Genomic DNA, 14,680 nt, shown 5'->3' on the forward strand with positions numbered 1-14,680 from the left:
AGTACTTTAAATTCCATTGCATGCGTTTTACAAACAACCCTAAATAGCCGACTTCCTGTTGGGCTGGGGTAAAAAGTAAGAGCATGAAGTATATATGAACCGATGAGATCTATATGTGTACCGAGTTTCATATTCTTACATACAAGCGTGTTTGATTTATGGACCAAGTTTTCGGAGCCCATTCCAGGGGGCGCTGTCGAGCCCCCCTGCCACGCCCGGGTACCATCTTCACCCCGACCCTGATGGCCGCGGGTTCTGACCCGTGTGCAAAGTTTCAAGAGTTTTCGTGCACGTTAAGAGCCCCAAAAGTGCCCGAATAGTCGTAAGAAAAATAAAAGAGGAGAAAAAAAAAAAAAAATATAGCTGCGAGCAGCGATTACGGGCCCAAGCCGGTGGCACCGCAACCCCGGTGCCTTTAGTTACCTAAAGGCACCAGGGTGGCGGTGCCGCCGGCTTGGGCCCTTCATCGCTGCTCGCAGCTATATTTATATATATATATATATATATATATATATATATATATATATATATATATATAAAGCCGGTGGCACCGCCACCCTGGTGCCTTTAGGGTTATTGTGCACGACGTGACACAAAATATCTGCTTGCTATCTGCCGAACGGCTCTGGTAGTTTCGCTTCAGCACTGATGATGTTGTAGAAATAGTGCGCTCTGGTTGGTCTGGATTATTCGGGATTTTTTATTTTATACAGAAATAAATTCTTTATAATTCAGATGAGAATAAAGTTAGTGTTGATTAAAATGAAGGAAAACAAATATATTGATCTGAAATATAGCACATTAATTAAAAATTTATTTAGGTTCAATTACCAAACATACAATCTTAATTTAATTTAAAGCAAACAATAAATTTAAAATATATGGGTTGTATGCACATTTTTTTTAATAAAAAAAATATATATCCAAAAAGACAAGGCCTTAAAGGGTTAAACTCTTGTCACTGTAACAGACACATCTCTCTCTCTCACACACACACACACACACACACACACGTCAAGTCACTTACATTTTTAGATGCAATATTGAATAAGCAGAAAAATCGGATTTTCTGCTCTGAAAATATAAATAAGCAAAAAAATTGAATAAGCACTTTGAATATTCTAAACAGAATAAGCACTAGTCGCTAATGAATAAGTACTAGTACTTAATGGAATAGATACTAGTATCTAAAAAATAAGTACTTGTAGCATGAAAATAGAGACTAGTAGGTTAAAATGATTAAATGTTAAAACGGCTTGCCATATTGGCTCAGAGAGAGAGAAAGAGAAAATGACCTTTTAGATACTAGTACCTATTAATAGATACTAGTATTTATTCAATAAATACTAGTACTAAGTCATTAGATACTAGTACCTATTAAATAGATACCAGTACTTATTCATTAGCTACTAATACGTATTCAAAAGAATATCTAAAGAATAAGCACTAGTATCTAAAGAATAGGCACTAGTACTAAAGAATAAGCACTAGTCGCTAATGAATAAGTACCAGTACTTAATGGAATAGATACTAGTATCTAAAAATAAGTACTAGTAGCATGAAAATAGAGACTAGTAGGTTAAAATGATTAAATGTTAAAGCGGCTTGCCATATTGGCTCAGAGAGAGAGAGAGAGAAAATGACCCTATTCAAACCACAATATCTGACTTTCTGAGGGTCGGAGCTAATTACTTTAAATTAGAAAGTTGTTTGGCTTGAGGAGAAGAATATACACGCTGAGTTTTGTAACTGTAGATAAAACTAACCCCCCCACTTTTGTCAAAAGCATTTAGAAAGTGACACACTTCCTGCTGCCAGTTGGTGGCGCTATAACTTTGACTCACAATAGTCACATCCATGTGATCGGCCTCTTACAGCGAACATACTGTTGAAGTTTCATCAAGATCAGTTAATGTATGCAGAAGTTATAACACACTTCCTGTTTCCATTATTCGCCATAAATTTGTTTCCTCGCCACGGCCAAACCGTTCGAGATATGAAAAATCCCCTGGCAATTTTTCATCCTCAATGTCTTGACATCATGCTGACCGAGTTTCCTTGCGATTGGTTGAATTCTCTAGGAGGAGTATATCGAATTCCAGGGGCATACGCTTCCAAACAAACCATAATAGCCGACTTCCTGTTGGGCTGGGGTAAAAAGTAAAAGTACAAAGGATATATGAACCGATGAGATCTATATGTGTACCGAGTTTCATATTATTACATGGAAGCGTGTTTGATTTATGGACCAAGTTTTCGGACCCCGTTCCAGGGGGCGCTGTCGAGCCCCCCTGCCACGCCCGGGTACCAGCTTCAGCCCGGCCCTGATGGCCGCGGGTTCTGACCAGTGTGCAAAGTTTCAAGAGTTTTCGTGCACGTTAAGAGCCCCAAAAGTGCCCGAATAGTCGATAAAATAATAATAATAATAATAATAATAATAATAATAATCCTAAGGAAAACAATAGGGCCTTCGCCTTTTCAAGGCTTGGGCCCTAATAATCCTAAGGAAAACAATAGGGCCTTCGCCTTTTCAAGGCTTGGGCCCTAATAATAATCCTTAGGAAAACAATAGGGCCTTCGCCTTTTCAAGGCTTGGGCCCTAATAATAATAATAATCCTAAGGAAAACAATAGGGCCTTCGCCTTTTCAAGGCTTGGGCCCTAATAATAATAATCCTAAGGAAAACAATAGGGCCTTCGCCTTTTCAAGGCTTGGGCCCTAATAATAATAATCCTTAGGAAAACAATAGGGCCTTCGCCTTTTCAAGGCTTGGGCCCTAAATAACGACTTTATTTCAACTATTCATTTCCTTCTCTTTGGGCCTCGAGTCAGTTAAACTAGTGTAATTGTGTAGAGCTACGTCACACGTAGGCTCACTATTGGCCGACGCTGGTCATGTGTGTGATGCGTGTGACGTACAACAACAGAAGCTTACGCTATTACACTAGTGAACTGACTCGAGGCCCACAGAGAAGGAAATGAATAGTTGAAATAAAATCGTTATTTTTGTTTTTTTGCGCACAAAAAGTATTCTCGTCGCATGATATACTTTAGATTGAGCCACTGTAGTCACTTGGACTATTTTAACAATGTCTTTCATAACTTTTCGAGGCCGGCAAGTTCAATCCCTGAAGAAGCCTATGGACTAGTATGAAGGAGTGATCCAGCTCTCAGATTTCATCAAAAATATCTTAATTTGTGTTCCGAAGATGAACGAAGGTCTTACGGGGTTGGAACAACATGAGTGTGAGTAATTACTGACAGAGTTTACATTTTGGGGTGAACTAACCCTTTAATCATTAAACGTAACACTAATGTCAGTATCCATTGCTTTGTGTCGTATGTAAGATCGTCCCACGCCTCACTTGAACGGGTTCAGATGTTTTCTACTCTGTGTTAATATCTCAGTATGTTTAACATCTGACGTTTCCCATCAGGACTTTACGATGACACTGTATTTGAGGCATTACTGGAAAGACGAGCGCTTGTCCTTCCCGAGCACCAACAACCAGAGCATGACGTTCGACAGCCGGCTGGTGAAGAAGATCTGGGTGCCCGACATGTTCTTCGTCCACTCCAAAAGATCCTTCATCCACGACACAACCACGGACAACGTGATGTTACGAGTGCAACCAGACGGCAACGTCCTCTACAGTCTGAGGTAACCTGTCAGACACCAGATGTTAATGAGCCTCGCTAATCACCTCATTCATGAAGTTAACTAGAATACAGCATTAAACATTTGAGAATAAAGATGCTGCGATGCCATTGGTCCGCCGGTTACTCCAGTTATCCAATCACAGCCTCTGCTGGGGCAAAGTCGCATGAGGTCATCTTTAGGGATTTATTCAGTAAATGTGTTTCCATCGTAGTTTATATGTCTTCTTGTCGAATAAAAAATAATCCGCCTTAATTGTGCACATAGTTTTTTTATGCACATTTTGAAGTTTCCATTCAGCATTTTTTTATGTGATATCCCAAAATTACAAATAGGCATTTGGAAAATGACAATCCTATGACAACTGCGAATACAGCTCAAACTATTCAATGTGCAAACACCATAAACAATACAAAATAGATTGCTATAGAACTCTTAAAATGCAACATTAAAGGCCTGATGTACTCATGGTGAAAAGAGTTTGAAATACATTTGCAGTGATATACTCGGCGATTAGATGAATATGTAAATATGTGCTGCACTTTCCTCTCAATAACAGAATAAACAGAGAAAGCAGCAGTTCAGAAAGCATCTGATCATAGAGATGTGGATGTTTGAAGCATCTGAGATTCAGATCTACAGTCACGTTTGTTTATCCAGCACTTTATACAGTAGATTGCTTTAACTCAGCAGCTTTACAGTGTTAAACATGAAGACAGTGTCAGTGTCTCTTTCAGCTTCAGTTTCTGCTATAAAGCGGCTCTCGGTGTGTTTTTACTCGCGTCTGAACAGAAGAAATAAACCTGAGAAGATTTACACCTCAGAGAAGGCGGAGCCTCAGAGCCACACCCACATATTACATCATCACCACCGACCAATGGGAGTTCAGAGGTGTTTACCAGCCGGAGCAAACGTTTCCAGAGAGTTCACTTTGACAAGTACCCTGGAAGTCCAGAGTTCTCACGAGAACACAATTTGAGTTTGCTCAGCGAGTTCCCTTTGGCATTGAGTAGTGATGCTCATTAACTATACCCTTGTGTCCGAATGCACCAATCACATCGGGTTATCTGATAGAGGCGGGCCAGAGGCGAGATGACGACAGCGCTGCGACGTCCAAGTCATTAGTAAACATTACAAGATGGCTATGGATGAACACCAGTTGTTTGAAACGGCTTCGGCCGCTACAATGAATGAGCTAGACTTGGCTTTTTATCTAAAAGAGGAACAGAAGACGTCGCTCCTTTGCAAGAAGGATGGCGAGAGTCTAATCTAGCAGTTAGCTCCGCTGGTAGCCAAGCGTATGGGGCGTATTGTTGTGATTGGTCGTAGTGTTATCCAATTGCTTGCAGTGAGATTTTCAAACGCATGCTTGGTGCCGCCCCTCGAGCTGGGCGATTTACATACTCGATGCCAGACACTTAATCTTTCGGATCTGGATTTCCAGGCTATTTGACAAGCTGTTTTAAACTCCACTGTTTTTGTTTGAAATAACGTCACAACAGTTTGCTCTTGAAGTATTTTCAGGCCTATACTGTACATCTGTTTCTTTGAAGAAGAAAATAGTAAAACACATAAAACCAACAATGTTAAAAATTTTAACTACTGATTTCAATCAGGACCGTTTCATTAAAATGGATCTGCATATTGACAGTTATGTGACAGTTTATGAGTTAGCCATCTGGTTTTGTTGTGGGCAAACTCCTGTCCATCGAGACCAGACTAGAAACACAACAGATCAAGCAGAATAAATAACAGTAGATAATAACAAAACTGTGATACTGGTCCGTTCCCGTCCACGTCCGATGCCACTGGACGTCCTGAGTCCTGTCTGGACTAACGCTGGATGTCTGTGTGTTGTTGCAGAGTGACCGTCACTGCCATGTGTAACATGGACCTGAGCCGATTCCCCCTGGACACGCAGACGTGCTCACTGGAGATCGAGAGCTGTATGTACACAAACACATCATTTCTCCTTGCCATCTTACGTCCATGTGAATGTGGTGTCGTTGAGCTGAAGAATTAAGATGCATGTGGTGCTGGTCTTTGGAAATGTCCCTGTTTATGTGATGATGTGGACTGCATGTGCTGTTTTCTCAGATGCGTACACTGACGACGATCTCATGCTTTACTGGAAGAAGGGCAACGAGTCGTTGAACACAGACGACAGGATTTCTCTGTCCCAGTTCCTCATCCAGAAGTTCCACACCACAACTAAACTAGCGTTCTACAGCAGCACAGGTACAGCGCTCATGCTCTCGAGTCTCTCTGACAGGTTTTATGCTGAAATCTTTAGCTTGGCAGAGTAGCATTCAATTCTCTGAACACTGCAAACAATTATCTCCCTACTTCCTTTTTTCCAGTGCAAATATCTAAGCATTCTTAAATCAAAATAAATGTACTAGAGAAGCAAAGTGACTTCTGCTTGGCTCGTACATTCAGCAACAGCACGCAGATCTGCATCAACATGACTTCAAGCTAACTCTCTGTTCACTATTGGTGAGAATGGAAATCAAACCAACATTCTGCCATTTAATCTCGCCGTCTTTGCAAAGATTTTCTGATTAATCTTCTTCAGATAAAATCTGCGATGACGTTGTGTGTCGGAGTCCATCCGAGTCGTTCAGTAGCACTTCTTTCCTAATACTTGTATTTTCTTTCTGGTTTTTGTTATAACGAGCTTCACAGCTTCCCAGAACGTTCTCTCAAGGTTCTCTCAAAGTTATGAACAAACATTCTTCCGGTAACATTAATAGAGCGTTTATCTGGTCTTTAATAATGTTCTCAAAACATTAGCACTAAAACATTATTTATACTTCGTTCATCTTACATTTTTCTGAAACATTTTTGTTGGAAGTGATTCTAATATTTTTTAAACATTACTACTTACTACTTTCTTCCAGATGGTTCAGAGAACATTGTTCCCAAAATACTTGCAAAACATTAAAACATTTGCATAAACAATATACACTACCGTTCAAAAGTTTGGGGTCGGTACGATTTTAAATACTTTTAAAAGAATTCTCTTCTGCTAACCATGGCTGCGCTTATTTGATTAAAAATACAACAAAAATCAGTTATAGTATTAAATATTATAATATTTTCAGCATCACCAGTGTCAGTGTCTTCAGTGTCAAATGATCCTTCACAAATCAGTATAATATGAGGATTTGATGCTCAAGAAAAATTTATTATTATTATCAATGTTGAAACAGCTGCTGGTCTGAGCTGAGACTGCTGGTCTGAGACTACTGGTCTGAGCTGAGACTGCTGGTCTGAGCCTGCTGGTCTGAGCCTGCTGGTCTGAGCTGAGACTGCTGGTCTGAGACTGCTGGTCTGAGCCTGCTGGTCTGAGCCTGCTGGTCTGAGCTGAGATTGCTGGTCTGAGACTACTGGTCTGAGCTGAGACTGCTGGTCTGAGCCTGCTGGTCTGAGCCTGCTGGTCTGAGCTGAGATTGCTGGTCTGAGACTGCTGGTCTGAGACTGCTGGTCTGAGACTGCTGGTCTGAGCCTGCTGGTCTGAGCCTGCTGGTCTGAGCTGAGATTGCTGGTCTGAGACTGCTGGTCTGAGACTGCTGGTCTGAGACTGCTGGTCTGAGCCTGCTGGTCTGAGCTGAGATTGCTGGTCTGAGACTGCTGGTCTGAGACTGCTGGTCTGAGACTGCTGGTCTGAGCCTGCTGGTCTGAGCTGAGATTGCTGGTCTGAGACTGCTGGTCTGAGACTGCTGGTCTGAGCCTGCTGGTCTGAGCCTGCTGGTCTGAGCTGAGATTGCTGGTCTGAGACTACTGGTCTGAGCTGAGACTGCTGGTCTGAGCCTGCTGGTCTGAGCCTGCTGGTCTGAGCTGAGATTGCTGGTCTGAGACTGCTGGTCTGAGACTGCTGGTCTGAGCCTGCTGGTCTGAGCCTGCTGGTCTGAGCTGAGATTGCTGGTCTGAGACTGCTGGTCTGAGACTGCTGGTCTGAGACTGCTGGTCTGAGCCTGCTGGTCTGAGACTGCTGGTCTGAGCTGAGATTGCTGGTCTGAGACTGCTGGTCTGAGACTGCTGGTCTGAGACTGCTGGTCTGAGCCTGCTGGTCTGAGCTGAGACTGCTGGTCTGAGACTGCTGGTCTGAGCTGAGATTGCTGGTCTGAGACTGCTGGTCTGAGACTGCTGGTCTGAGACTGCTGGTCTGAGCCTGCTGGTCTGAGCTGAGACTGCTGGTCTGAGACTGCTGGTCTGAGACTGCTGGTCTGAGCTGAGATTGCTGGTCTGAGACTGCTGGTCTGAGACTGCTGGTCTGAGCTGAGACTGCTGGTCTGAGCCTGCTGGTCTGAGACTGCTGGTCTGAGCTGAGACTGCTGGTCTGAGCTGAGACTGGTCTGAGCTGAGACTGCTGGTCTGAGCTGAGCCTGCTGGTCTGAGACTGCTGGTCTGAGCTGAGACTGCTGGTCTGAGCTGAGACTGCTGGTCTGAGACTGCTGGTCTGAGCTGAGATTGCTGGTCTGAGACTGCTGGTCTGAGCTGAGACTGCTGGTCTGAGACTGCTGGTCTGAGACTGCTGGTCTGGTCTGAGCTGAGACTGCTGGTCTGAGCTGAGATTGCTGGTCTGAGACTGCTGGTCTGAGACTGCTGGTCTGAGACTGCTGGTCTGAGCTGAGACTGCTGGTCTGAGCCTGCTGGTCTGAGCTGAGACTGCTGGTCTGAGACTGCTGGTCTGGTCTGAGACTGCTGGTCTGAGACTGCTGGTCTGAGCTGAGACTGCTGGTCTGAGCCTGCTGGTCTGAGCTGAGACTGCTGGTCTGAGACTGCTGGTCTGGTCTGAGACTGCTGGTCTGAGACTGCTGGTCTGAGACTGCTGGTCTGGTCTGAGACTGCTGGTCTGAGACTGCTGGTCTGGTCTGAGACTGCTGGTCTGAGACTGCTGGTCTGAGACTGCTGGTCTGGTCTGAGACTGCTGGTCTGAGACTGCTGGTCTGAGACTGCTGGTCTGAGCTGAGACTGCTGGTCTGAGACTGCACCTGAGCATCAGTGCTGAGGTTTAACAGTCACCCACTGAATTCTTCATTTGGAGCTATGGTGATGCAAACACAAACTGACGGTATTGTGTCTAAAATGTAAGTTACTCCATATTAAAGTGACCCTGATATGCTTTTTTAAATATCACCTTTCATGTAGTATGTAATAGAGACTGGAATGGTGCTGAGACTGGAAGAGTTTGGTTCGTGGTGTTCATGTCGAAAAGACACTATTTTCTGCTGCCAAACCAAATCCACTTTGATTAGATTAATACTGTAAAACTCACGCCATCGTTACTGTTCGTATCACTGTGTATCAAGTGCTGTGGACGAGCTGAGATTCAGATATGATAATAAGCATTTGGTTTCTGACCCATCACAGTAGACTGGGCCATGTGACCAATCAGAGCAGACCAATTACAACAGACTGGGTTATTGACCAATCAGAGCAGACCAATCACAGCAGACTGGGCCATGTGACCAATCACAGCAGACCAATCACAACAGACTGGGGGCACGTTCAAGTTCAAAACGGTTCGCAGCGTTTTGCTTCGGTTTCCGGGTTGAACGTCATGTTTCCTGGAGCGGCGTGCGCCGGTGTGCACCGGGGTTTGAGATGCGTTTTCTCTTGTTTGGTGGGTGTGTCAGAACTGCAGTCCAATCAGCAGCAACATGTATATAAAGCACACGGTATTAAAGTAAACTCACACAATGGGTTCAAGGAAAGTCATTTACAAATGTGTTCGATGCAGCTCGGTATACGCAACTGAGGATATTAGAAGACATATTTGTCCTAAGTTTTATTGTAAAAATATAGGATATAAACATAATGATGTAGTTGATTATATTTTTAGCTTCATTGCAAGTGTATGACATTTGGTATAGAAATAAACAATGGTAATTAAGTGCTTTTCCTAAAAATGAGAAAGAAAATACAGGGTATTAAAACAGTATGAACTACAAATAAAGTCAGTATGTGAGGCTGAATAGATGTGCTTTAGTCTGAATTAGGTAAAATGTGCTTCCATTTCAGTTTCCACAAACCCCTTCACTCGACTGGGATGCTCTCTTGTGTTCTGGGCGGCAAGTGCAGTAACTGTAAAATTGGGCATATTTTGTAGTATTAAACACATATTTATATCGACTTCATCAGGCTCCGACAATTCTTCACAAAGAACACAAAGAATGGCCTTCTCAGCTGCCATAGTTGCAACTCTTGCGTCATCAGAACAGTGTGTTCAACGCATCACCGTTTCTGTTTAAAACACGCTGTGCAAGGTTTTGTCGGGGCTGAACGCAGCCTGGGTTATTGACCAATCAGAGCTGACCAATCACAACAGACTGGGCCATGTGACCAATCAGAGCAGACCAATCACAACAGACTGGGCCATGTGACCAATCATAGCAGACCAATCACAACAGACTGGGCCATGTGACCAATCATAGCAGACCAATCACAACAGACTGGGCCATGTGACCAATCATAGCAGACCAATCACAACAGACTGGGCCATGTGACCAATCATAGCAAAGTGTTTTTAGACTTGAATGCATGAAAACCTGTTGTAGGAGAAATTTAAAACAAAATTAGGAACTTTTAACATAACATAACATAACATAAGCACTTTAACCAAAAGTTAATTGAAATATGTCCAGCAACATCTCAGAAACGGTCCAAGCTGTAGTTCTAATGTGGTGTTTTCGATTATAAACAGACACTAGTAAATTAAATGAAGTCTACAAAACAATTGTATGTTGTAGCTGCACTTTACATCTAAGCCCTCTTTCCACATGTTTTAACGTTTCCCCCGTTATGTTGGTGGAACACCATGTCTAAATGTCTGGCTAAACAACTTCTACAGCCAGAAAAACTAGTAAAAATGCACCAACAGCATAACTGGCCTGCGAACACTGCCGTATCATCACAGCACTTTCATCCAGATTTGTGTTTTCCAGGCTGGTATAATCGGCTCTACATACACTTCACTCTCCGGCGGCACATCTTCTTCTTCCTGCTGCAGACGTACTTCCCAGCGACGCTGATGGTCATGCTGTCCTGGGTGTCGTTCTGGATCGACCGCAGAGCTGTGCCTGCAAGAGTTCCTCTCGGTACGACACACTCCTCAAACTCTTGTGATGACATTCCTTAATCTCTCAGTAACTATTGTAGTGTACGTAAGAGATTATTCAGTTGTATGGAGATCTTAAAAATCAGGTTGCAACCGTGATGAGTCCTCAACACTGCAAAAAATGAATTTCTTTGTATTTTTGTCTTATTTTCCAGTACAAATATCTAAACATTCTTAAATCAAGCAAAATGACCAGATATTAAGCCTTGCTTTCAGAAAAATTAATTCAAATTGAGTTTATGCTTAAAACAAAAACAAATATCTGCCAGTGGTGTCAGCAAATAAACTTATTTTCCCTTTGAATTAAGTTGATGTTTATGACCCCATTGGCAGATTTGTTTCCTGTTTAACCCTAAACTCACTAAATTTATATACATTTTGCAGTAAATAAGATTTAAAGCTCTTTTCTCGTGTTACGCAGCACGTTTGGACACTTCATGCACTCGACTGTCTCAGCTATTATTTTGTAGCGGGGGAGGGGGGGTAACTAACATGATTTCCATTACACGAGAGTAGATGTTAAAACCTCATTCTGATTTGTACTCGGCTTTCGCCAAGATAAGCACAAACTAAGACTTAGCTTTACAGTAACCTATGCTTCTCCATCCATTTACGCTTCTTTTACGCTAATCTGAGCCCCAAACCCCCTCTTCCATGCTGTACCTGTCCCACGATATCCCCAATTTGAAGGGCAGCCTTTGCCTCTACTACAGATTTCTTTGCTGACCACTTTCTACCAGTTTTTAACACAGGGGCTGCCTCCCTTACACATTTGTCGCGTGACTCTACTAAGGTCATTTCCAGTCTGACCTTGGCACACTTGAACTCCTCGGTTAAAGCAGAGACTGGCAGCTGCAATATTCCTTTACTATAAAGTCCTACTCTGCTGAGGCAGCGTGGAACTCCCAACCATTTACTGATGTATGAACTTATCAACGCTTCCAGCTTATCCACTGTTGTCAAAGAAACCTCGTACACGGTCAGTGGCCACAGCAACCTCGGCAGTAGACCAAACTGAAAGCACCAGAGTTTTAGTTTGCCTGGTAGAGCACAGCTGTTTATGCTCTTCAACCCTTCCACTGCTTGTCGTCTAAGTTCTCCCACCCGAACTGTGTCCTTTAGATCCCCATCGTACCATCTCCCAAGACTCTTCACTGGCTTCTCAGAAACTCTTGGTATTGCCTCACCATTAATGAAGAATGTTTTATCTACTACCTTTCCTTTAACTATCGAGATGCTCCTTGATTTAGAGGGCTTAAATTGCATTCTTGCCCATTCAATATTATCGGTTAACTTCCCCAATAACCGATTAGTGCAGGCTACTGTTGTAGTCATGGTTGTCATGTCATTCATGTATGCTCTGAAACAAAATAATGTTATAAAATTCATAGTGTGTAGTGGTCATTTGGGACACAACATATGTTAATAGCGAAGTCTGCGAACATCGAAGCGAGCGTTTTTAAATTTGTAGGGCGCATTCGAAAGAGCCTTCGAACTGGGACAGGCTTCGTCGCGCCGCTGTGATCCGGCCTACGATTCGGCAGCTTCTGAATATGGATACACTTTATATGTGAATATAAGCTATTAGTTTAATCTGTTGACGATTTAAAGCGATCATGTATCTTCAGAAGACTTGAGTTAAACTTTTGAGGATATCTTTATGACCGCTTTGAAGTGTCTGGGTTTTTAGATGAATAGACTTTCAATGGAGGTACATGTTTAGAATGTTTATATATTAGATATTTGTGCTGGAAAACAAGACTACTTACTAAGTGCTTTCAACCTACAGTCCTAACAAGACTAAATACTGAGGAAGAAAGTAATATTTTGCAGTGAAAATGATATCCAACCAATGCTTTCACACAGGCATCACGACAGTTCTTACGATGTCCACCATCATCACCGGAGTCAATGCCTCCATGCCCAGAGTCTCCTACATCAAAGCAGTGGACATTTACCTGTGGGTCAGCTTCGTCTTCGTCTTCCTCTCTGTCATCGAGTACGCTGCCGTCAACTACCTGACCACCGTACAGGAGCGGCGAGAGAGGAAACTCAGGAATCAAGTAAGACGCCACTTTCCCCTTTGCCAAAATAATGACTATCTAATGCTGGTAGACCAAGATGACGAGAGGAAAAGAGTGATACGGAGAAATAATGAAGAATATTCCCCGTTTAGAGCCAGTGTAGGGGCTTGCACACCAGTGGAGGACAGTCAGGAGTTAGTTTTCCTCAGTTACTGTACTTAAATACATGTTCAAGTATCTGTGCTGTGTCAGAGTATCCGTCTGTTAGGAAACATTTACTTCACTACATTCCAAAGCATAATGTCATTCTTTTTACTCCATTTCATTAAAAACATATTGTTCCTTGTCATTTCGAAATGAAGAAATTACCGACTGATACCCAAGCCGAGCTAGATAGCCATGTTGCATTTGTGAATGAGCCGATTCTTTCCAAGGAATACGTTGAATTAGTTCACAAATCGCACTGAAGGATTCATTCCTGAATCAGACTGATCCGAGCGCAGCTGCTCTCGAGTCAACTCACCCATTCAAGATCCAGACAGAATCAACCGGGATTTTGTCAGAGCTTGAATGGCACGAAAGTAAGTTGCTAATGCCAAATTTTAGTATTAATGAATCTTATTTAGGTCATGAAAGTCAGTTATTTGTGAATTAAATCTGCTATAAAAGTATATAAGTATAATGTATAACAAGTAAAAACTTAAACTGACTAGGATAAATAATATACATGGTTCATTGATCAGCACTTTATTAATACTTAAAGGGATACTCCACTTTTTTTGGAAATAGGCTCATTTTACAACTCGCCGAGAGTTAAACTCTAGTGTAATATGTCGGTCTTAGTGCACGATGTAACTACAGAAGAGTCAAGTTTTAAATAGGAAAAATATCGAAACTCTTTGGTCATTTTTTTTTTTAGAAATGCTAATGGTCTTGTCCACTTCAGTGATGTATGCTAAGCTATGCTAAAAGTGGTACCGCCAGAACGGGAGATCGTCTGAATGGATTCGAAACCGGTAAAACTCAACAGTTTAACTCTGGGGGAGTTATAAAATGAGCCTATTTCCAAAAAAGTGGAGTATCCCTTTAAGTACATAAAAAATGAATAAAAAATATATTAAATAAATTGAAAATTAGTGCTTGAATACTTATACTGGAGTAATATTTTATCAGGGTATCTGCACTTTTCCTCAAGTCCTTGATTTGTGTACTTCGTCCACCACTGTCCGCCCCACGGCACTACTTTTCCATTGTTTTTGAATGTAAATGCAACAGTCTTTAAGCATTGCAACCGTGTCTTTTGCATTGTCGCGCGTACGACACAGCGTTCTAAAAATGGGCGCTCAAGTTAAAAGAAGTTCAAGTTTTAAAAATATGCACCTCTAGACCTTGTGTTTTTCCCCCCGTTTCACTGACCTTCGTCTCTTACGTTCTGGATGAACCGGCCCCTAACATGTCCGTCTCTCCTGTGTTTATGGCTTCACATTGCAGTTGCCTTGCACATGTGGAATAGCAAACCCAGACGAGGACATGATGATGACCACATGCTACAGCGGCGTGGATCCCAACACAACCGGGACCTACGGGATGCCGGAGAACGGCGGGAGGCAGGAGAGGATCTTGGCCCAGCTTACCCTCGCCGACGGTCAGAGTACGAGTCGGGTCAGAACCTCACGGGGCTACGTCAACATCTGGATAGACACTCATGCCATAGACAAGTACTCACGAGTGGTCTTTCCCGGCGCGTACACCCTCTTTAACATCATCTACTGGTCCATCTACTCCTAACTGGACCCGTCCAGCCCAGCGGCTCAGAGAACGCTGAACGACTGGACACTGGGTCTCTCCGCCTTCATGATCCAGTGTCTCCAACGC

General features: G+C 42.8%; 1 protein-coding gene across 1 annotated transcript in view; it reads left to right on the forward strand.

Annotated features, from left to right (window-relative positions):
- Window positions 1-14,680, forward strand: part of LOC130082717 (gamma-aminobutyric acid receptor subunit rho-1) — a 132,178-nt gene extending 117,498 nt beyond the window's left edge. The window contains exons 5-10 of the mRNA XM_056247573.1: window positions 3,438-3,661; window positions 5,522-5,604; window positions 5,756-5,896; window positions 10,609-10,761; window positions 12,648-12,844; window positions 14,297-14,680. Of these exons, the coding sequence (XP_056103548.1) occupies window positions 3,438-3,661; window positions 5,522-5,604; window positions 5,756-5,896; window positions 10,609-10,761; window positions 12,648-12,844; window positions 14,297-14,593 (1,095 nt within the window). The 3' untranslated portion in view covers window positions 14,594-14,680. The remainder of the gene's footprint in view (window positions 1-3,437; window positions 3,662-5,521; window positions 5,605-5,755; window positions 5,897-10,608; window positions 10,762-12,647; window positions 12,845-14,296) is intronic.

Source organism: Rhinichthys klamathensis, unplaced genomic scaffold, assembly GCF_029890125.1.
Source record: "Rhinichthys klamathensis goyatoka isolate OS25496 unplaced genomic scaffold, OSU_Roscu_1.1 h1tg000049l_1, whole genome shotgun sequence".
In the NCBI taxonomy this organism is placed as follows: domain Eukaryota; kingdom Metazoa; phylum Chordata; class Actinopteri; order Cypriniformes; family Leuciscidae; genus Rhinichthys; species Rhinichthys klamathensis.